Below are 21,820 nucleotides of genomic sequence, written 5' to 3' on the forward strand. Positions count from 1 at the left end.
AAGTACAGAAATATATAGTCAATCAAAATCAAATCTACTAATAATCATGTGTTGGCCGACGATCACAATCTTGGATATTCGACAGAAGGGAATCCAGCAGCAACGGGCATGAACCACAATACCTAGACTACGACGATGCTCCCTTCATCCTACAGAAAGAAGTGGAGATATCGCTAAGTTCCATTCCAAGCCACCGACCCTCCAAATCCAACGGGGCGCAGTGTCTATACTTTCAAATCCTGAGGCTGTGTCAATCGAGAGCATCACCACATTCATATTAACAACCTAAAAGTATTTCATTACACTCTATAACTTTGCAAAAAAGGGGAAAATAACATACCCCAGGCAGGCCTTTCTGACAATATACATCTGCAGGATGGAGAAAAGGGGCAACACGCATTTCACACATTGTCACGGTTGCATGCTGGCGGCCTGAGACACTGATGGCCTGCAAAACACATCATGAAAGGTATTTTTCACGGGACACTGATACTAGGGAAGGAAAAGAGAATAAAAAAAAAAAAGGTTCTAAAAGGTTGTCATTGGCCCCGCAGATAACTAGCCCTTCCAACACCAACAATTCACAAAAGTAGGAGATTTAGTGGGAAAAAAAAAATGACAGTGCCGTTCATTAATCAAAGGAGACACAGCAAAATTTCAAAAAGGCGGTATTGACACCCTAGTTATACACTGAAGCATCTTAAACAATGTTGGGAATCATAGATGCACATGTATTCTCACGTTCAAAGCAACATCATCCGGGCTGTGGCCGACGCCATGTCTGGTAAACCAGAACCCGTTTCTTCATTTGTGGTGTCATCATTATCCTGATTAATAGGTTGCAGTAGATCAAAGGGGATGTCCGGGAATTTGGTGATGAAGCGACGCGCAATTAATGGCCCTGCAATCAAGATAACAAAAAGGATGAGCATCAGGAAGTAAAGAATGGCAAAGCGGATAACTCTGCGCTTTCGAAGTTTAGATTGCTTCAGAGAGTAGATCGGAGGGCGAATTTGACGACTACGATACTGTTAGAACGATATGAGAGTTAATGACCGAAGGGATATCAAGCTACATACCTTGGGCGCAACCAAAACAAGATGACTGAATGGAACTTGTCGACGAATGGGATGCAAAGTGCGGGAAGCATAAAGAACAAAAGTACATGACCGAGAATGAAGTCGGCAGCGAACAACCCGAGTTCAGTAATTTTGCAAAGGAACTCGCGACCGGGTTGAGAGATCGAATGCCAGCCCATGTTGTACCACTTTCCAGTCCACCATGCAATATTGGAGGAGTCTTGCCGGAATTCTCTCGTTAGCGCAAGGGAAATGATCAGCTTGAAGACAAATCGCTGAATGGCAGTGGCCGCGATCATTCCTATGAGAGCCCTCGGGAACGACCACCCTTCAAGGAAGAACATGACCTCAAAGAGAGCCAAGAGAGCGATAACAGCAACACCATGGGCAATCGCTGCAAGAACAGAACCAAATTTCTTGCAGCACATGCTTAAAATCGGACCCATGCAACAAGCCATTCCAAAGAGCGCAGCAAGGACACCGGCGTTGATAGCAATTGGTGCCAATGCAACAATACCGACACGAATCAGTGAATTAGTAGGCTTGGGGTTGTCTTGCACTCCGGTCTGAGCATTAATAAATAGATACGGAATAAGCGTAACAGCGACAAGGACCAGCGGCCCAACGATCTCGCTGAAGAAGATATTAGACAGATGTGCCCTTGGTGCATCGGCAGAAAGTTTCTCTGAAGGGGAACCAAGCACTTTACGCTTGTAGCCGGTGATTCGAGTACGGGAAAGCCGGCAGAAAGCGATCCAGGACGAGGCGTGTGAGCGTGAATTGCCTCTAGACAGCCAACGCAAGTAGTCGCGGTAGTCGATGAAAAAATCATTCCAGGCAAACTGGTGGGGGTTAAACAAAAATGGCGAAATGCAAAGGGCCAAAAGCGATGCCCAAAAGTACAGAAGCCATGCAGCCCAGACTGTTGCCGTTGCGAAGAGTAACATCATCAACGATCTGGCACCGAGGTAGATGGATGGGCCTGCGAAACGAGAATACAACACTCCAAATGGAATACGAGCAGTCGCAAAACCTCTTCCTGTACCGATATATCGAGCACCACCGAATGACAGGTTGTTGTGCAGAGAATTGGCATAAATCTGGCACACGAAGACCTCGAAGAGAGGGGAGAATGAACCAAAATGTTTTGCCAAACGGGTGGCAGCACGCCAGCATCCTCTTTCGGTCAACTCCTGGACCACCAATGGAACGAAAGAGATCAAGAACACGATACAAATTGAGACAATGCAACGCTGGACCCAGTCACGAACCGGATTGATGTCGGCGCAACCAGTTGGCTTCAAAGGATCGGTAATCGGCACACCCTTTTTGTAGACACAAGGAATGGTCTCATGTCGCAGAGCTCCCAAGTTGATAAGACAGATCATGAACATTTGGACTGAAAGCATGATGAACAGGTTGTTGATGTGGAAACCGGGGTGGGCGTAGAAGAAGGAGAAAAACCGGTCAAGAGGCAATTGTGTTCCTAAGTAGTAATACTCTCGCGACAACATTTGCTCTCCCATACCGGTTCCGATCTTAGTGGTGAAGTTCAGAATGGATCCGAAACCAAGGTCACGACCTTTACCGCACTGGTAGTATTCACAGTGCTTGATACGACCTCCACGAAGAAGTGCGTTCATGCCAGCGTAGATATCTTCGTTGAGGTGCAAACCTTTCTGAGCTTTGGAAACACCACCACGAGTTGTCATGAAGATACCATTCAAAAAGTCAGGATGTCCATAGTGCAATTTACCACCGATCTGAGCCATAGTACGCGCGAACAGGGTACCGAACGTTTGTTCTTTTCCAGCAGCCACATCACCGAGGATACCGATGTTCTCCGAGAAAATATATTCACGAGCTCCAAGGATAGCAACGGGATTGGTTTTTGTTGGAGGTAAGCCAGGAGTATAAGGGGAAACGTTGTCCGTGGTCATCTCTTCGAACTCAGCCAAAACACTTCTAATCTTAAGACATTCTTCCAGATAGTTGTCCTGATTGGCATCAATAAGCTGAACATATTCGCCGCGATAAAAGATAATAGCGTGGTTCTGATTGTCAGATTTACCGTCTCCAAGAATAGGGTTGCCAGAAAGTTGAATCCGGAATTTCGGTCGCCGTAAGCCGTTCTCCATAATTTCCGAATGACCATCGATGAGTGCAGAATACAAACGTGGCTCTTCGCCTTCGTTGACTGGAGGTTCTTCGTCCAAATATGCAATTTGGAGGTCAGGGTATGCACGAAGTAAAAACTCCGTGTTCTCGCGCTCTTCCTTGTTAAATTTCGCGTATCGTTGCATGGAGACACAGATCTTGAATTTTCGACGAGCCATCCGTTCTAATTCGCGTTCCAATTTTTCAGAATTTCCGCCAAACATTTGAACAACTTCGGGGTTTTCCACACGGTAGAGAAGCTTGATCGCGCGACTATAGTTCATAAAACCGGAAATTGTACGATACAGGGTCTGAGAACGGAGTGATGCCCAGATACGAGTGCGCAGAGTATACTCAGGAGCGGCCGATTTGAAACCGATACAGTAGAATGGAAGGTCGTCAATTTTGCTCTTGGCTGCATCTTTCTCGCTCTTCTCGTACTCGCCGTTGAATTGCGAGGTCTCGTCTGCCAAAATCTTGGTGTCCTTCACGAAGCAGTCCCATTCATGTGGGTGAAGCTGTTTCAAGTACTCCAAAAGTGTCACGCGGGAGTAGGGTTCATCTTCGCGGATAATCTCTCGCAACGATAGGAGGATCTTCTCGCTATAATGGGGAATGAGCACTGTAAAAGTCGGCATGTTGTCTACGGGAACCGGTTCCGGGATCGGGGTGGAAAGGGATTGTGCGAAAAAGGAGATACGACGTTCCGCTTCACTCTGAGATGGGAAAAACTCGGTCTTAAACGAATGATCTTCCTGAGAAACAAAGAAGGTTGGAGCACGTAGGGTCCGCTTGCCCTCCTGTTCGGATGGGACCTGGTGATAGAGCAGTTTCTGAACATGATCGATGGCCAACAAGTGTTCGCGGTACATGGAGATGACCACGGCGTTCCATATTTGGGATATCAAAACCTTTGGCTTGTACTTGATTTCCATGTCGGTAGTTGCAAGGACCTTCGAATAGATACGTTTTGGGAGGCGGGAGAATATATTTCGCCAGGGAGTCCAGATTGACACACCGAGGTAGAAGGAACGTGCAACGGAGAAGATCGTTTTCAAGATGATGTACCACAGATAAGTGTCGAGGAAAAACAACACCAAATCAGTGAATAACATCAAGCCCAGCAGGATCTTGGGCTGGTATTTACAGAGGATATCCTTAAGAATAGCGTCACCGGCACATCGATGTATCGTCATGGTCGACAGGATTCGGATTGGGTCTTTGATGGAAAGAGTCAAGAAGAAGTAAGACTCAACGAACTTTGCGGTGAACACGCATACCCAGAGACCGTACGACATCCACATATCGTTTCCACGAAGACGAGGGAAACTGGCTGTGAAAGTCTGACTAGCAACGTATCGTCGGGAATTCTTTGTCAGGTAACTGCCAAAAAGTCTACCAAGTGGCATGACGGAGAAGAAAATAAATGTTGCCAATGCTATGAAGAACTGGACGATACCCAGGACTAGGGCTATCTTGTCATCCTGACGGATTCCAAAAACGTAGACGCTCGGTCCCAAATTTATCACGAAGACCACGATCAAGAAGAGCAATCGTTTTGTCAAATGCTGAGCGCCAGCCCATTGTCTTGGGACGTATGCCCACTCTGCAAGTGTTGCACCGATCATAATCAGCGACGCAATCGCCCCTCCAAGGCCCACTGCAGACCATGTCGCGGCAGCCTTAGGTTGATTGTCCAACCTCTGTTCGTAGTTTGGGGTGTACAATGGCTTGGAGTTGAAGGCTGTATAGAACCAGAAACCAGTAACGTGCATAACCCAAATGCGATTGAAGTTGACAAGCATGTGGAACCAAGATCGAGTTTCCTTGTACGTCTTGAAGAAAACCTTCTTCCAGTTGACATCTTTAAGCTTCATATAGCGTTCCGCGGGTGGAACGTCAACCAGCCTGGTCTTGTCCTCGAGAATGATACGTTCAATACCTTCGGGATACCAGAACAGTTGATTGATGTCATCGTATCCAATAATCTTGTTGTGGTCCCTTTCGCGACGAACATATTTTCCATCCAAAATTTCATAGCCTTGGTCACGACAATACTGGTAGAGCGGGGTAACGATCTCGTTGAGGTAGGTGAATTCAGGAACGGGTTCGACACGATTTTGGCATTCCGGGGACCGAAGGTAGTCATCGGCACACTTAAAGATGAAGCACAGGCATTCAGGCATGAATCGAACCTGGTTGGCTTCGCCCCAACAAAGCAAGTACAGAGCGATCTGACGGGCTCTCTCATGCTGTGACATGCGATTCATGCGAGTCTTCCATCGATATTCGGCAGCCTCGAGACTGTTATCGCCTTCCATAGACTCCAATGCTTGCTCTTCGTTGTTGGGATCCGACTGTGCTTTCTTTGCAGCCTTGCGCGCCTTGCGGGTTCTGCGGTTTGTTTTGCCAAGTTTCATGTTCGCGAACCCGACGGCATCGTCGAGATCCAAGTGAGCAGCGAAGTACCACCGTCGATAGTTTGCGTTGTCTCCTCCAATATAATCCGCATGGAGAGAAAGAAGAGCCTGGTTTGGTGTCATGCGCGATGCACGGGAGTCGAGCTGGGTCATGAGGTGATCGTACATGTTGCGCATACTGTCACGCTGGAAACCGAACTTATTGACCAGATCCAAAAAGATGTCCTCAATCTCTTCCTTCGAAACGGGAATCTGAGCGTCTGACGCCCATGCTGGGTATGGCTCGCGCGATCTTTGGCCTGGGGGCAGGACGTTGCTGTAATCACCGTAGATCGGTGTCGAGGCGCCCGAAGATCGATTTCCCCCATAGGAAATCTGGGAAGAAGGGGGTCTATAGCCTCTGCCTCCCATCTGGCTGTCGCTATAGCTATTATATCGATCATCTCCCCGGCCATAATAGTCCATGTCTGCTGCGCGGGCAGTCTCAGATCTCATAGTAAAGTCGCTGAAAGTTTCAGAATCCTCTTCAGAGTCACCGCGACGAGGATATCCACCCTGCCAGTTGTTGGACGGGCCAGATCCTTGGTCGTAATACTGGTCATTGTAGTAATCGTCTTGATAACCATATTGGTTATCATAGTAACCGTCTTGCTGGTACGGGTTGTTGGGATCGTAACCACTGGGAGCCGGTGTTGTCAGTTTAAACAAACTCGTGTCGAGAAAACGCTCGTTCTTACTTTCTGTCATAGTAGCCATCCCCATGCTGGGAGTAATCCGCTTGGTCATAATATCCTTGATCTTGATAGTAGGCATCGCCATGGCCCTGATGATAATCGTCGTAGGGATCCTGGGCACCGCCTCCTCCTCCTCCTCCTCCTCCTCCAGCACCTTGCGGATATGCCGACATGATGAATCAGGAGAAGCCGATAATGCTAATTTATAGATACGGAGAACATCAGGTCAACAACTGGTGCACCAGCAGAGATACAACTCCTCCCGTGTAGCCGACATCAAAGAATTTCGAGAAGGACTCACCTCATCTACCAAAGATGTGGCGGGCTGCCTGACAGAGCCGAGAATAGCAACAAGACGCGGCGGATAGTGGATTCGTCTGGTCGAGCTTATCAGCAGGTATCGATCAAGCGGGGAGTGGCTGGGCGTGTCTCAGAAGACCCTTTGAGACTACCCGACTTGCGGAACATACAAGATTATGATTCCAACATTCAAAAGGCCAGTTTTTTTGGCTGGTGAATTTTATTGACAACCACAGTCTGGAGAGTTGTGAGACCCCGACGGAAGGGCTATAAAGATAGGGACCGAGTGACTGGAGCGAGTGATGATCAACACGGCGACTTTGGTGATTAGTGAAACGAGCGAAGAGCGATGGGGTTTTTTCTGTGTGGCTGCAGCGAGAGGATGTGAGCCCGTGCTGGCAGGCACAATCAATGGAACAAGCGAAAAGTCACTCCTAACAGTCCAGCTTCCCAAATGAGTGTGAGGGTAAGTCAGGACAGTGACCTCCTCCTTGCGAGAAGAAGGGCGAAAAAGAGTTCAAGGGAAAACAACAGGTAAGAGGAGAGAGAAAAAAAAAAAGATCAAAAAACAAAAGAGTGTGAGAAGAGGTAAAAGAAAAGAACGAGAGCACCGGAACAAGATTGAGGCAAGTGGAGGGAGATCAACACACCAAGCCTGCGGTGGGAAAGGGGAGCGAGAGATCAGGACAACGGAAGACGCCAGAGCAGGGCGAGCGGAGTTGATCAGAGCACCAACTTTTTTCTCCCTAATTATTGGCCCCAGGAGGGTGTGCCGGTGTAACTTACAGCGATGCGCTCATGCTCGACCCGTATTGGCGGACGCATGCAAACAAAGATAAAAAAGAACGTGAGCGGCCAATGGAATCCCCCCACAGACGTGGAATTACTGGTAATGTCGGAAAGTTTCAGCGGTAATACACACACTTTTTCATGCAGGCGACAGACACTCCCAAATTACGTGGAAGACGAGAGGGGTCCGGTCCTGCACCGTCCTGGGCTCCTGGGCGCTAAATGGGCTCCAGGATCCCCACCGCCGTCATGGCATTTCCCAGGCCTGGAATGCACTGTGGTGACCGGGCCCCCAGCGAAACCCCCAATTCGCGGGCTGGCTCCAGACAGGGGCGCGAAGTTCTGAGCCAATGAATCTCGGGATTTACCCATGGGCCTATCCAGGCAGGACCCCTGGTAATATGTGGTCCACTCAAATCCTGATGATTTCCCTTCAGGCGGGATTGGCTGGACTCTTCAAAAAAACCACACCAGCACGAACTCCTTGTGCCTCAAAATTGTTGAAGGCTTGTTTGCTGCCCTTCAGCTTTCACCAGGATGGTGGCAAATCTACCGAGAAGAGCGTGACTCCCGCACATGAAAACTCTTCAATACTGCAACTCTCTCAGCATCTTGTCGTGGAACATAGGCAAAAAGCATCTCTTTACCAGGTGACCCTTCAGATCTCGAAGCCTAGGGTTGAGCGGACAAATTGATAGGGCAGAAACACAAGTGTCGCCAGACCCCCAAATCATCTGAGCGCGGGTTTGGTGTCCTCCATGCTCCGGTACGGAGCACAACGTATGTAAGAATCTGCTTGTACAGGGAGTACTCTGTACTGTAACCCTTAATTACCGTATTTAACACCGGTTTTGATTTTACTGTCAATCACGAGTGGCGGAATTCACAGCAGAGTTTTTGGCTTTTGGTTTTTCTTTTCTGCCTGATACATCAGGTATCTAGGATACCCTACTCCGTACTCCGTATACAATACAAACATCTAGCTATACGGAGTACGGAGTACATAATGTGTGTACTCTGTTGTAAGACCACAAGCCAGCCATTGACAATATTGGCACGCCATCTCTAGCGATCAGGCAGGTTTCCAATTAACGGTGGACGATGCCAGCATCAAGAACCCAGAGAGACGACCCTGGACATGGATGGATGTCGATGCTCTGCATTGCTGTTGAAAGGACAGTCCAAACCAGAAAATCCGAACCCATTTCGTAAGGATTGTCTCGGGTTTGAACCAGGGAATACATGGGAACTCCCCAAAAACTTTCCGGGACACGGTTTGTTTCCCCAAACATCCTCCCTAATTAACGAGTTCGTTGCTCCGTACTCTCAACCATGCCCAAACGCAACCGGGCGAACGTATCCTGGGCGGTCGGAAATTGACCTGCGAACTCCAGCCCAGTCTCTCAGTCGACCTAGCAACGAATAGTTTCGATGGCTGTGCTGAGATTCCCTGCAAATTGCCACGCTGGGTCCGCGGACGGTGTTGGTGTGGGGGGGGGGAATATCTGAAACAGTTACCAAATTTGCTTCCGCGGGGCCCACGGTCAGGACCTTGATTCTCGCCTTGAAACCTCCCGTTTACTGATGTAGAGCGCCCGTCAGTGTTGGCCGCAGGCTGTGTCTCAAGCATGTGCTTCGCAACGGACCTGGGAGTCACCAGTCTCGACTATGTAGTAACTATATTACACAGGTGCTGACAACGGTCTCAAGCCAGCATGGCGATGCTTCTACTCTACTCCGTATATATTCGATACATTACTCCTTATATTGATGAAGATCAACCTAACTCAAAGACGACGATGTAGTTTGATGAAACCGAGGCAATAATACATAGAAATTTTCCCTTCCAAGTCCTTTAATCTGTCGGTAACGCAACAAAGCCAGAAGCTGCCATTTCCAACCGCCATGATAAAACCGGCCCGAAAATAGGCTTTCTTCCATCATTCATGCTGGATAAAATTCCGATAAAGAGATTGTCATTCTCCTTGCAGACTTTTACAACGACATTCAAGCTGGGCTCGTTTCACTTCTAAGAGGACATCTGACAAGAAAAGGAAAAAAAAAGGAATTTTTGAGACATATCGGTGAGCTGTTCAGTCCGAGCGGTGACAGCTCATCTGCCAGACCAGGCAATGACGCATCTGCCGCCAACAATCTGTCAAATCGGAGCAACGTCTTGACGACGGCTTCCGAGTGGACTGTCAGGCGCGATCAAAAACAAGGCATTTTGCTTGCAGAATTCCCTCGACGTCAGAGCAGAAACCCCCTCGTTTTTCATAAGCTGATCCCTGACGTACACGAAATGCCGCAATGCTAACCGTTGATGTTCTGTGAATCTTTCTCTAACGGGAAACTGATGTCTCAAAGCCCAAAACTACTGTACTACAAAGCATGCATGTACATGCTTTGGTGTATGTATCGAGTCTCAATCGAAGAGGGGTTGGACCGAACATTCTTAATCATATGATCAAAATCTGGATTGAGATCCGCGTTGTTTTTTTCATTCGACTATGTGTCCTAAGTTCATGTACACATACTCTCGTCTCAGCCACGAACACCTTTCCCCTGTTACCAAAATTGTTCCCATCAAGCCAAGGGCAGCCCTAGCCTTCCAGAGATTCCACGGGCATTTGAGGCTCTGTAGGAAAGTTATCCAAATCTCAGCAGAGGCTTCGCTTCTCCCGAACTCTCCCATGACTCAGCAGGTATTCAGATCCGTGCTCAGGATATAATTTTTACGCAAAAAAGCACCATAGATTGAAGGATCAGGTGAAACCATGGTACTTGTTAAAATGCTGTTATGCGCAAGTCTCTATTCCCTCTAGCAGGCTATCACCAGATGTGCTTCCTGGCTCACACATGATGAGGTCTCGGGCATAGGCTATATAACCTGGCGACTGTATAAATACAACTCGACATGGCATCAATGATAGCCACCGGGGGAAACAGCTTGTTTTCTTCAGTGATCCTACGCATGCTTTAATGGTGAGGGAACACCTGCTGAAGAAAACAAGCCGTTTCCTCCGGTGACTACCAATGCTATCCCCATTGGGTCTTTGCTCAGCATAGTGAAACAGACATGCGCATCCTAAATTGCTCACCCTGATCCTTTTAAAATGGCAAATGTAAAACAAGGGTTGTCACAGCACACAAAATCAGAGTGGCCGTGCTTCCATCGAGAAGAAATAAATCTCCGGGGGGAGCAGCAGTTACTTTCTTGATTGCCCAACATTGCATGGGTCTGTTCGTCGTGCAGGATGCAGACCATTCAGGGCTGTGGGAAGACGATGCGATATTTGCCCCATTCTTCAAGACATACAACATTCCCTTGGTACTAGAGCGGCGGATGGCTGAGGAGATCAGATCTGCAGAGTTGGTTCTCACATATTAATATTCACTGATAAACACAACTGATCTGGAAACATGAGGGGTTCGAATGTGAGAGCATGATATCCAAACGAACATCCATCCCCCTGAAAAACCTTCCCAGCGCGCACTGCCGAAAATAGCCCCTTGACTGGTACGGATCTTGTAATTTACAGTGCCAATACTAGCAGGTGATTGGACAGAGCCGTGTATGGGACGCGTAATGGCCTTGCCCCTTTCTCCAGGCGCTCCTTACCCAGTTCGTCACTTTGGCAGACTTTCTCGTCCGCTGCTCGACATCAACTCCAAAACCGCTCGTTACCTTTCATCCTCGCTCCCTGTTTCAACCTCCCCAGCCTTTTGAATGAATTGATCGCCTCCCGATCCCATTTCTCTTTTCTTTTCCCCCAACTTCACGACGTTCTTTTTTGTTTAAACTACTTTTTTCACTTCAATCGTCCTTCTTTTATCGAGCGAGACCTGCGTTTTCTCCTGTTCCTGTCGCACAGCAACTCGCTCATCTCCATCGCTTTTGACCGATTAACTACCCATTCAAAGAGACTCCGAGATAAACACGATATACATATCTATTATTGTTTTTAATCTATCACTGTCATGAGACTTTCAAATATCTTGGCCAGCACGGCCGTCGTTGCTGGCTCGCTGGTGTCAGCAGAGCTCGACCCTATCGTTATCAAGGTCGGTCCACCTCGCAAACATTCTCGTTGATCCGGGGACAGCCCAACTGACCTGTATCCATTTCAGGGATCTAAATTCTTCTACAAAACCAATGGCACGGAATTGTAAGCGCAACCCCTCCAAGCAAAACAGCGAAGTGGAAATAGAAACTGACCGTTCATGCTAGTTTCATGCGAGGAGTCGCATACCAAGGTACGTAGCGATCATCACCATCATCCTTTTTTTTTTTTTTTTAAAATTCAAGGATGCTCTCGGCGGTATGAAATTTGGTACTAAAAATGAACCTGTATCCAGAGGACTTCTCCAGTAACGGAACCACGAGCGGGTCGGACAATTACAAAGACCCTTTGGCCAATGTTGATAACTGCAAGCGTGACATCCCTCTGTTGCAGGAATTGCGAACAAACACGATCCGAGTGTACGCCATCGATCCCAAAAAGGATCATTCCGAGTGTATGAAGATGCTCGACGATGCCGGCATCTACGTTGTTGCCGACCTTGGAGAGCCAAAAACATCCATCAACCGTGATGATCCCAAGTGGGACGATGAACTCTATGAACGTTACACAACCGTCATCGATGAGCTTGCCCAATACAGCAACGTTTTGGGTTTCTTCGCCGGAAATGAAGTTACAAACAACAAGAGCAACACTGAGGCTAGTGCATTCGTCAAGGCTGCCGTTCGTGACATGAAGGCCTATATCAAACGGAAGAACTATCGCCCAATGGGAGTTGGATACGCCACAAACGATGATGCAGAGATCCGTGACGACATGGCTGATTACTTCAACTGCAACTCTGAAGATGAAGCCATCGACTTCTGGGGTTACAACATCTACTCTTGGTGTGGAGATTCCAGCTTCAAAGAATCCGGATATGATGCCGTTGTCAAATATTTCAAGGACTTCAACATCCCCGTTTTCTTCGCCGAGTATGGTTGCAACCATGTGCAACCCCGTAAATTCACCGAAGTTGGGGCTATTTACGGCCCTCAAATGACACCTGTCTTGAGCGGTGGTATTGTCTACATGTACTTCCAGGAAGAAAACGACTATGGTATGTTATTGATCTACCCTCTGTCTACTTGCGAGCTAACTATTTTTTTTCCCCCTAGGTTTGGTCAAGATTGAGAATGACAAAGCCAAAAAGCTGGAAGACTTCAAATATCTCCAGAAGCAAATGCAGAAAGTCGATCCCGATGGCGTCCAGATGTCTGATTACAAACCCACCAACACTGCTCTCCAAGCTTGCCCAACCAGCAGAGTCTGGAAATCAAACAAGGATCTCCCTCCTACCCCCAACAGAGAACTCTGCAACTGTATAGTTAAGAGCTTGAGCTGCGTTGCCAATGATAAGATCGACGACGAGGACTTGGGCGACCTCTTTAGCACTGTTTGTGGATTGAGCGAGGAAGCCTGCACAGGCATCGCCACCGATCCAGAGAAGGGTGTCTATGGAGCCTACAGCATGTGTAGCCCACGTGAAAAACTCTCGTTCGCATTCAACTCGTACTATGAAGAGCAATCTGCCAAGGGCAACGGCCAAAACGCATGTGACTTCAAGGGCAGTGCTAAGCGACAATCCCCTATCGAACCATCCGGCACCTGCAGCTCGCTCATCGAGCAAGCTGGAAAGGACGGCAAGGGCAGCGTAACCTCTGTCCCGAATGGCTCCTCTTCCTCTGCTGCCTCGCCAATGGCCATTTCTCCCCTCAACCTTAACTTCCTCCAGCTTGTTGCTTATCTCTTATGTGCGGCGATGGCTGGTGCTGGTGTGATTCTATTGTAGATACCTAGTTGAAAGCGGTTCCTTGATTTTGCTGTACCTTTTAATGACTCCTTTTTTTTACCCGTGTTCAAATACCTTGGTTGGCAATAGTTAAGCTTTCCTTTTTTTCACAGCGGCTTATATAATTCCAGCCATAAATGAAAGAGTGCCTCCCTTTCATGCAAAGAATAGAATATATGCTTTCTATGAGCCTCTATTCCTGGGTTCTATATCGAGTCCAATAACCTCTTTTAATCTCTTTCGTCCATAGCACTTGTTGAAAATTCAATATTAGTAAATCAAACCCCTCTCCGTATGCCTTCAGTGTGAGAAGTATCAAGGGCCATCGGCAAAAGGTCTCAATGGTTGTCCCCGATCCTCTGTGATATCCTGGTACAATTGCGTTCCGTGGTCACAGATGCATTCGAAACCCCCATAGAGCAGTACGCGTTTGTCGACTCTGTGCTTCCCACCTTGACGATCTTGAAGCACCTGTCGGAAGATGGGAGGTAAGTACGCTGTCCAATCGCATTGACGAGTTTCCATGGCGAGATAGCCAGGCATTCGCCAATCGCTTTACTGCCCGCCCAACAAAAAAAAAAAAAAAAAAAAGGGGAGATAACCCCGAGGTTTCCGGGCAGGGTGGATCGCCGTCTCCGGGAAAGCGTTTACGAATGCCATGTATAGCAGAATTCAAAGAAACATGCAATCGGCCCGAAAAAGGGTTCCCGATTAGCGGATTTCCGAGCATGTACGAAGTATTGAGTATGGGAGTTTCTCTATTTGTTCTCGAAGCAAGACACCTCGGTTGTGCGGCCAACTGGTTGCATTTCATGTGCATGTAGCTCCCCATCTCCTGCGGGAACCCATGGTCAAGAGAAATGCCGCGTATGAGCTGCAGTCATATCAAACTTGAATCGCGGATGGTAGAAATGACACGAAAACGGCACAGATGTTGTCAAATTCCCTTAAGCTGATTCTTGAGTCTATACTTCATCCGCATGTGTGGTTACACTACATATTCGGATGTAGTATTGCTGACGTCGATTCCTACCATCGTTCCCGGACCTGCTCCATTACCTATCCGTGCACTAGAAGGATACTGGTCACAACGCTTGTTTATGTGGATTGAATTACACGGCTTCTGAGGTGTCTCTTGCGGGGAGCCAACCACGCTTTCTTCTCAGACCCGGCATCACCATGAACCGGCTGGCTGACGTATGCGCAAAATGAGCATGCTGATTCTTTACGTTCCGAATCCTCCTGTGTTGATGCACATCATGCAAGTGTGCGAGACCGGAATGCAAATGGAAACAGCATCCGAGCAACATCAATAGTATCGGAGTCAATATGTATGCATCGTCCCATACCAATTTCGTAGGCCACACCATCATTTCGGAGGTAGAAGTATTAGGACACATAAGTATATACCCCTCAAGGACAGTTGACATAAATGGCCGTCCTGTACCTCCGGAAAACTTAACAATTTTACTTTGATACCGACTATGGTGGAGTGAAAATCATGGCTCGCATCAACGTGGTAGTCAGCTTTTTGGCTGCATTGGCTGTTGTCCAGGCAGCTCAACTCTTGAACCTCGATGGCCAGAAAGACGCCGTTCCTGGTTCCTATGTTGTTGTAATGAACGATGGACTATCAGGTCTTGACTTTGAATCCCATGTGAAGTCTATGGCGAAAGTTCAAAAGGCGAACGCGTTAAAACGGGATTTTGACAACACAGCTGACGGTGTGAAGTTTAAGTATAATATCAACGGATGGCAAGCATACAGCGGTAAATTCGACAACAAAACGATACAGAGTATCCTTGACGATCCTAGGGTAAGCGAGCTGCGACCCTTCTGCTAAGGTATATTGTATTTTAGCTGATAGTTTCCAGGTGAATTATATCGAACCCCAGCGTACTTTCAGAGCATTTGGCTGGGTAACACAAGACAACGCTCCTTCGTGGGGCCTCGGTCGAATTTCGCACACATCGCGGGGCAGAATGGATTACGTGTATGATTCTTCAGCCGGAGAAAATGTGACCGTTTATTCTGTCGACTCAGGCGTTGACATCTCGCATCCCGAGTTTGAAGGGCGCGCCATTTGGGGTGTCAACGCGGCGGACAATTCCGACGTAGACCAGATTGGCCATGGAACGCACACTTCCGGGACGATCGCCGGGAAGACGTACGGAGTTGCAAAAATGGCTAAAATTGTTGCAGTCAAGGTCCTGGACGCTGGCGGTCAGGGCACCAACGGTGGTATCATCCAAGGCATTAACTGGGCAGTGAATCACGCTAGACAAAACAACGTCACCGGTAAAGCAGTTATGAACATGAGCTTTGGAGGTGGTCTGTCACGAGCCATCAACGAGGCTGCCTCCAGCGCAGTTCGAGCTGGTATATTCATGGTGGCAGCTGCTGGTAACAGCAATGTCAGTACGCAGTTGAGGCTCACAAATCCGAATTTTTGCTGACACCGAGTAGGAAGACGCGCGATACACGACACCCGCGAGCGCTAGAGGAGTTTGTGCTGTGGGAGCATCCACCCAAAACGACCTCAAAGCCAGATTTTCCAATTGGGGCCCAACTCGTAAGTAGTGTGCAATTTCACACCTGCTGATCCTGATCCTGAGTTTGTATAGTTGCCGTATACGCTCCAGGAGACAGAATTTGGTCGGCAATGCCCGATGGCGGCAGGGATGTCATGCGTGGGACGTCCATGGCAGCTCCGCACGTTGCTGGCGTTGCTGCAGTCCTCATTTCATCCGAACAGATTGGGACTGAGAGGCTTTGTGACCGTATCAAGGAGCTATCAGTATCAAGCATCCAATCTCCCGGGGCAGACACTACAGACAAGCTGCTGTATAACGGAAGTGGCCAATAAGTGACGGGCAGGCATGGTTTTGGCCTTGTAAGGATAAATCGTAATAGACTCTATAGGAGTTTCATCCATAGCCGCAGAATGATACCAAATGGCGATTGTGTCCACTCGATGATTCAGTGTCGGCTGTTTTGTTTTGCCCGGCCGGCACCGAGGTCGAACGGGGCAGATGTTGAATTAAGCTCATCGGTGGCGCTATGACCAAATGCGCATTGAGTAACTTGTTAGCGCCCTCATCAGTCACCCCGAAGCTATCGACTGGCCAATTGAAGGTCCAGGCTTCACTCTCGCCACACGGAGCAGGGCCAACGTTTTTGTATGTACTCCGCATGCACGACTCCGCGGTTTCGAGGATTGTAGTACAGCGCTGCAGGCGGATCTACGGCTCAGAGTGGCGTGACTTTTCCCGGTTAGCACTTCAGAAAACTGCCAAACTGGATATTTTCGATGTGTGAAGGCATGGATGCGGATAAGAGGGCCTATCAGGTGTCCAAGCTCTTCGCATAAACTCTGGCAAAGACCACGGACTGGACCCTACTGATGACGAAATGATGCTACCTTTGACCGCAGACTGCGAGACACATGGCGAAAACATGCGTAAGTAGTATGCCATTTTATATGACTGGGCTGTATTGCTTATCGGCATCTCGTATCATCGAGATGCTTCGGGAACTTCTGTTCATTTCGTCATCTAAGTACACGTCAAAGCATAAAAGGACAGGCAGGTTTCACCCATCCAATTGCTCCAGGTTAAAAGGCGGATTCAATCTTGTGTGTGAGATGCAGGCTCTGCGATCGCAAGCAAGTCGAGTTCCTTCGAAGCTCATCAGATCCACAGGCAAAGTTACCCGTTACTCGCGTCGAATCTCACCTCTACTCCATCATCATCCTAGATACGTCTCAAGTAATTCTCCGTCAACGACCAACAGTATGGCTCTCTTTCCACGCGGACCACATAGCGAGTTCGGCACTCTCTTTCGTCTCCTAGATGACTACGACGCTCATCGTGCCGACCGAAGCTCTGGTGCCCTCTCTTTTGCGCCGAAATTCGACGTCCGTGAATCCAAGGAAGCATACATGCTTGATGGCGAGCTGCCCGGTATCGACCAAAAAGATATTAACATTGAATTCAGCGACCCCCACACCCTAGTTATCCATGGCCGCACAGAGCGTTCATACACGTCCGGAACTCCGCCTGGCAAAGCCTCAGAGGCAGCTAAAGGCAAGGAGACAGAGACAGGAGAAAGGTACTGGGTATCCGAACGGTCGGTTGGGGAGTTCCAACGGTCTTTTAATTTCCCGACCAGGGTGGACCAGGATGCGGTAAAGGCGAACTTGAGGCATGGAGTGCTATCTATCGTGGTGCCCAAGGCGACAGCTCCCCAGACAAAGAAGATCACCATCCAGAGTGCGTAGCTGGAAATAGGGTACACGCGTTTATTTGGGATTTCAGACAACAATTCGTCTATACGTGAGTGGAGGATCAGCAGTAATATGGAGTCTTTTTCAGATTTGTCTTTATCCATCTCATGAAAAAAGCAGAGGGAAACAACTGACTGTTATCTCCCTTGAATCGAGCAAACTTCGGTCTGGATACGAAATGGGGAGCCATAAGATGATGCCCAATGTTCCTGTGTAGCTAGCAGCGTTGAGAATGGAATCATGACTGACACTCTTATCCTTTTTTCATGAAGCTTTGCATGCGAAACACGATCTAAACTTGCCGGTTACCCGAGCATATCTTTACAGAGTACGGAGTACTCCATACTCAGTACTCCGTAGACTCTCCTTTTTACCGTGAGGGTGGTGGTGGCACCGGTTGGGATCACCGGTTGCCGGGTCAACCGACTGACCACAACGAACGTCGCCTTTCACTTTCAGAGGTGATAGTTACGCATCATCCACAACTGGAACATTGCATTGAGCTTCAGAAGAACAACAAATTATGGCACGATTACGACAGGCTCCATCAAATGCCCCAGAGGCTACTGGCTCCTTCCAGGATTCAAAGGTTGTTCGTGAAAATGAAAAAGCCTTTGCAGATCCTGTTCACCACAAATATACGAGTCCAGTTATCCGGAGAAGGGACAACAAAGAGAAAGTAACTATTTACGAAGATGAACCTGACAAAAAGGATTATTATAAAGATGACGAGGAGTATCGACGAGGCGACTCCGGATATCTCGACCTCGACGCAGAGGAAAGCGGCACGGAGGATAGCGAGACCGGGATATTGGATAAAGATCGGGATCAGTATGGCAGCGAGGAAGAAGAAAGCGAAGATGTCGACGATTCAGAAGCCTCAATTGAACGACCAGGGCCAAGAGCAATTGAATCGACCGGGTTGGGATCGCACAGGAAGAGGCGACTACGGCCATTGGGCTTCAATAAGAAAAACATCTTATACCAAGTTCGGCGGGTATCAGGAAGGGAGGAAAGTCGCTACAATGATTACTCGTCAGATAATGAAAACACCAACCCTGGAAGCGGAGATTACGAAAAGGAGAATGACGAGAAAGGTCTGTTCAACGAAACCAAATCTAGCGCCTCTAGTGCTCGACCCGGAAAGGTTATCACAGAAAGTCGCTTCTCTGTTGGAAAACGTATAAAGAAGCCGAGCATAACTGAGCAATATATATCAGAAAAGGACGAGAAAGGAAGACTGGACGAAGGTGACGATGACGATGATGGTGATGATGATGATGGTGAATTTGACTCTCTGGATGATTTTATTGTTGGTGATGATGAGAACATCAGCTACCACGAAAGCACTGACGAAATTGAAGAAAGTGAAGATGAAATAATTGTCAAACCGAGAACACCAGCAAGAAGATTATTCAGAGGGAGAAGACCACAGAATAAGGAAAATACCACAAAGAACACAAATGTTGAAACCAACACACAAGATGCACCCGATGCATCTGATATTGATGATCTAGCTGAAATCTTAAACAAAACAAAGCTTTCCAAACCAGACCTTCAACCAAAACTATCCTTTCGTAAAGCTCATCCAGTATTGCCAGAGCGGAAGGATCAAGATAGCAGCAAAATGAGCGATGACGACGAGAGCGATGGCGCACAGTAAGTCACACTGGCCAGCTTTCGCATTTCCACCGATTAACTAAACATCCTCCAGGTCATCGAACAATCAGCCAATAAAAAAGGTAGTGGAATTCGTCACTCCTCCAACCAGTCCATCAAAGCCGCGGCTCCAATCGCCAAAAAAGACCCCAAAACGAATTCCTCCATCCCCTTATCGACCAAGTATAGATGCTTTCTGGAGCCAGGATATCATCAATGGTTGGAACGACAAATTTTCGCCTAAAAAACTGCAGTCTCCACGGAAGTGGCCACAAACTTTTACAATCTTCTCCGACAACCAGAGCGACGATAACGGCGATGAGAACTCCCCGCTCTCATCCCCAGAGAAAGCGCCACCGCTTTCTCCGAAGAAGGCCAAAGGAAGTCCTACAAAATCAATCGCAGCAATCAAGAAGGCTGAGAAACGCGAATTTGATAAGAGAAAAGTTTCTCTTGCAGAGAAGTTCTTTAAGGAATTAGATGACAGCGTGACGGGAGGTGAGATCCAGAAATTGGCAGCTGCAGCAGGCGGGGTGCGAATAATATGGAGCAATAAACTCAACACAACAGCCGGAAGAGCAAGTTGGAAACGCGAGCACATTAAACAGAAACAACCTACGCAAACAGCGTCGAGTTGTTTTGCTGCTAGTCATAATTCGAGCGATTCTAGGACAGCTAGTTCTCCTGAATATCTCCCATCCCAGGCTGCTTACCGGCATCACGCGTCTATCGAGCTTGCAGATAAAGTTGTCGATTCAGACGATAGACTCTTCAATACCCTTGCTCACGAATACTGCCATTTAGCCAACTACATGATCTCGAACGTTCGTGATAATCCCCATGGAGCGAGTTTCAAAGCGTGGGCGCAGAGATGCAAAAAAGCCCTTAATGAGAATCCTTCTTATGCAGGACGGGTTGAGATCACCACCAAGCACACATATGCGATCAATTACAAATATATTTGGTGCTGCGTGGAGTGTGCTCACGAGTATGGAAGACATTCAAGGAGTATCGACCCAGAGAAGTCGAGATGTGGGAAATGTAAAGGGAAATTGGTGCAAATACAACCAAAGCCAAGGAAAACGGCTGCGAAGCAAGGAGATGAGAGGAATCGTACAGGCTTAAAGGAGTTGGCTGGAGGAGCAGACGCCATGTTGACTTCGATGGGGAGCATTCGCCTAAATAGTTGATCATAAAAATATGACCATATCAAGCCCGTAATGATTGTTCTAATATAATAATGAATTTTTCTATATCTCCGAGCTCTTCCATTTACATCGAATACTTTCTCGTTCCCAGTAAGTCGGAGGTATGTAATGCTTAACGCTGATGCAACGTGCTGAGAATGGGAGTTCCTCTGTTGTCATGGGTCTCTCTACAGCTTCGTTGTCCTAGCAAGCGACTAGCAAAAGTGTTTGGAAGCATGGAATGCGGCCATTCAGCGTCACTGTGCATGGCCTGAGGCGATCGTCCATGCCAAACCATGTTTCATGACCATCTACTTAGCCAAACATCGAGAAATCGATAAAGTTCAGAGTATTCATAAGGTGCTCGAGTATATCCTTCGCTTGACGTTCTGCGTCAGGAACAGCGCTTGGGTCTGAGTTATATTTGAGCGGGGTGATCGGAAGATTGACATGAACGAGCATATCCGTGCCTTGCTGCACCAATCGAACCATAAACATGTAGCATTTTGTAACTTGATCAGGCTCTCGCAACGCATTGGAGTGATTAATCCGGGTCGAATGCGACAGAATATTCACTTCGCAGACATATGTAGGGCCCTCCTGAGTACGGCCAGTGGGGTGCGATGACTTTGGCCCGTCTACAACTTCAAATTGATCCCTGTTGGCGTCGCAGATGTCGTGAATGTGGGCGAGAAGTGCCAGCGCATCCACGTCTTCCGTAGACGCTCCAGGCGGCATCTTGGACACTGCTGCATGCATAGGTTCGGAATCTGACTCTACGCGTTCGAGGAGTTCGACAATTACGCTCATATCGTAGCCCGTGCCAGAAGCAAAGACTTCTTGGTTGTCGGGAATCGGCCTCACGTTGCTAAGAGCACGGGTTAGCTTAAGGCACTGGCAATGGTACTGGGTAGTGTTAACCGCTAGCAAACTTGGTCATATAAATAAATCAAATGGCCTATTATTACCTGATATTTTTCCATCCTTTGGGTAGTTCTACCGACATCGCACCCCCGTACAACAGAGTTGAGTTATATCCTTGCGTAGGCTCCTTGTCTAATTCCATTTTGACGGGCGACTTAGGAGCGGCTCTTGTACTCTTGCTACATAATAAAGGATTAGTAGGAGGCGCCCTGAAAACACGCTGCGCCCAAGTAAAAGCTCGACCTTTCTCATGAAGAGGGGTAATAGCACGCAGCTGGATTGTCCACGTCGAGCCCGTTTTAAGATCTCGTGGAGATTTTCCCAGAGCCAATGAAGCCCGTAGTCTTTTCTGGTATGTAAAATTCTTCTATAGTGAGAACAACCAGCTCGAGCCTCGGTCTGGGACTGATGTAGCTGGTGAGCGGCAGACGAC

The 21,820-nt window shown here is 48.0% G+C and overlaps 8 protein-coding genes across 8 annotated transcripts; 5 read left to right on the top strand and 3 right to left on the bottom strand.

Annotated features, from left to right (window-relative positions):
- Positions 1–250: 250 nt before the first annotated feature.
- On the bottom strand, positions 251–7,238 carry CIMG_01753 (1,3-beta-glucan synthase component FKS1). The gene is made up of 5 exons (XM_001247981.2): positions 6,861–7,238; positions 6,692–6,767; positions 6,394–6,588; positions 1,080–6,335; positions 251–1,020 (listed from the first exon to the last, which is right to left on the bottom strand). Exons 3-5 carry the CDS (start codon positions 6,561–6,563, stop codon positions 744–746), a joined length of 5,703 nt encoding a protein of 1,900 aa, XP_001247982.1. The 5' UTR covers positions 6,564–6,588; positions 6,692–6,767; positions 6,861–7,238; the 3' UTR covers positions 251–743.
- Positions 7,239–7,488: 250 nt separating this feature from the next.
- Positions 7,489–7,825, top strand: CIMG_01752 (uncharacterized protein; the record flags this gene model as incomplete). The annotated part of the gene is made up of 2 exons (XM_001247980.2): positions 7,489–7,601; positions 7,627–7,825. The coding sequence occupies 2 exons, from the start codon at positions 7,489–7,491 to the stop codon at positions 7,823–7,825; spliced, it is 312 nt and encodes a 103-aa protein (XP_001247981.2).
- A 3,355-nt stretch (positions 7,826–11,180) lies between these two features.
- Positions 11,181–13,528, top strand: CIMG_01751 (1,3-beta-glucanosyltransferase). Its single transcript, XM_001247979.2, has 5 exons — positions 11,181–11,544; positions 11,611–11,648; positions 11,711–11,736; positions 11,839–12,600; positions 12,659–13,528. The coding sequence occupies exons 1-5, from the start codon at positions 11,461–11,463 to the stop codon at positions 13,330–13,332; spliced, it is 1,584 nt and encodes a 527-aa protein (XP_001247980.1). The 5' UTR covers positions 11,181–11,460; the 3' UTR covers positions 13,333–13,528.
- Positions 13,529–14,061: 533 nt separating this feature from the next.
- On the bottom strand, positions 14,062–15,460 carry CIMG_12759 (uncharacterized protein). Its single transcript, XM_004445701.1, has one exon. The coding sequence runs from the start codon at positions 14,760–14,762 to the stop codon at positions 14,445–14,447; it is 318 nt and encodes a 105-aa protein (XP_004445758.1). The 5' UTR covers positions 14,763–15,460; the 3' UTR covers positions 14,062–14,444.
- CIMG_01750 (subtilisin-like protease) lies at positions 14,834–16,275 on the top strand (the record flags this gene model as incomplete). Its single annotated transcript, XM_001247978.2, has 4 exons — positions 14,834–15,148; positions 15,207–15,746; positions 15,799–15,904; positions 15,957–16,275. 4 exons carry the CDS (start codon positions 14,834–14,836, stop codon positions 16,196–16,198), a joined length of 1,203 nt encoding a protein of 400 aa, XP_001247979.1. The 3' UTR covers positions 16,199–16,275.
- A 609-nt stretch (positions 16,276–16,884) lies between these two features.
- On the top strand, positions 16,885–17,881 carry CIMG_01749 (heat shock protein 30). The gene has a single exon (XM_001247977.2). The coding sequence runs from the start codon at positions 17,126–17,128 to the stop codon at positions 17,609–17,611; it is 486 nt and encodes a 161-aa protein (XP_001247978.1). The 5' UTR covers positions 16,885–17,125; the 3' UTR covers positions 17,612–17,881.
- A 259-nt stretch (positions 17,882–18,140) lies between these two features.
- On the top strand, positions 18,141–20,466 carry CIMG_01748 (HMG box-containing protein; the record flags this gene model as incomplete). The annotated part of the gene is made up of 2 exons (XM_001247976.1): positions 18,141–19,276; positions 19,332–20,466. The coding sequence occupies 2 exons, from the start codon at positions 18,141–18,143 to the stop codon at positions 20,464–20,466; spliced, it is 2,271 nt and encodes a 756-aa protein (XP_001247977.1).
- Positions 20,454–21,806, bottom strand: CIMG_10810 (uncharacterized protein). Its single transcript, XM_012358909.1, has 3 exons — positions 21,631–21,806; positions 21,432–21,566; positions 20,454–21,331 (listed from the first exon to the last, which is right to left on the bottom strand). The coding sequence occupies exons 2-3, from the start codon at positions 21,527–21,529 to the stop codon at positions 20,779–20,781; spliced, it is 651 nt and encodes a 216-aa protein (XP_012214332.1). The 5' UTR covers positions 21,530–21,566; positions 21,631–21,806; the 3' UTR covers positions 20,454–20,778.
- Positions 21,807–21,820: the final 14 nt, after the last annotated feature.

This window comes from Coccidioides immitis, assembly GCF_000149335.2.
Source record: "Coccidioides immitis RS genomic scaffold supercont3.1, whole genome shotgun sequence".
Classification (NCBI taxonomy): domain Eukaryota; kingdom Fungi; phylum Ascomycota; class Eurotiomycetes; order Onygenales; family Onygenaceae; genus Coccidioides; species Coccidioides immitis.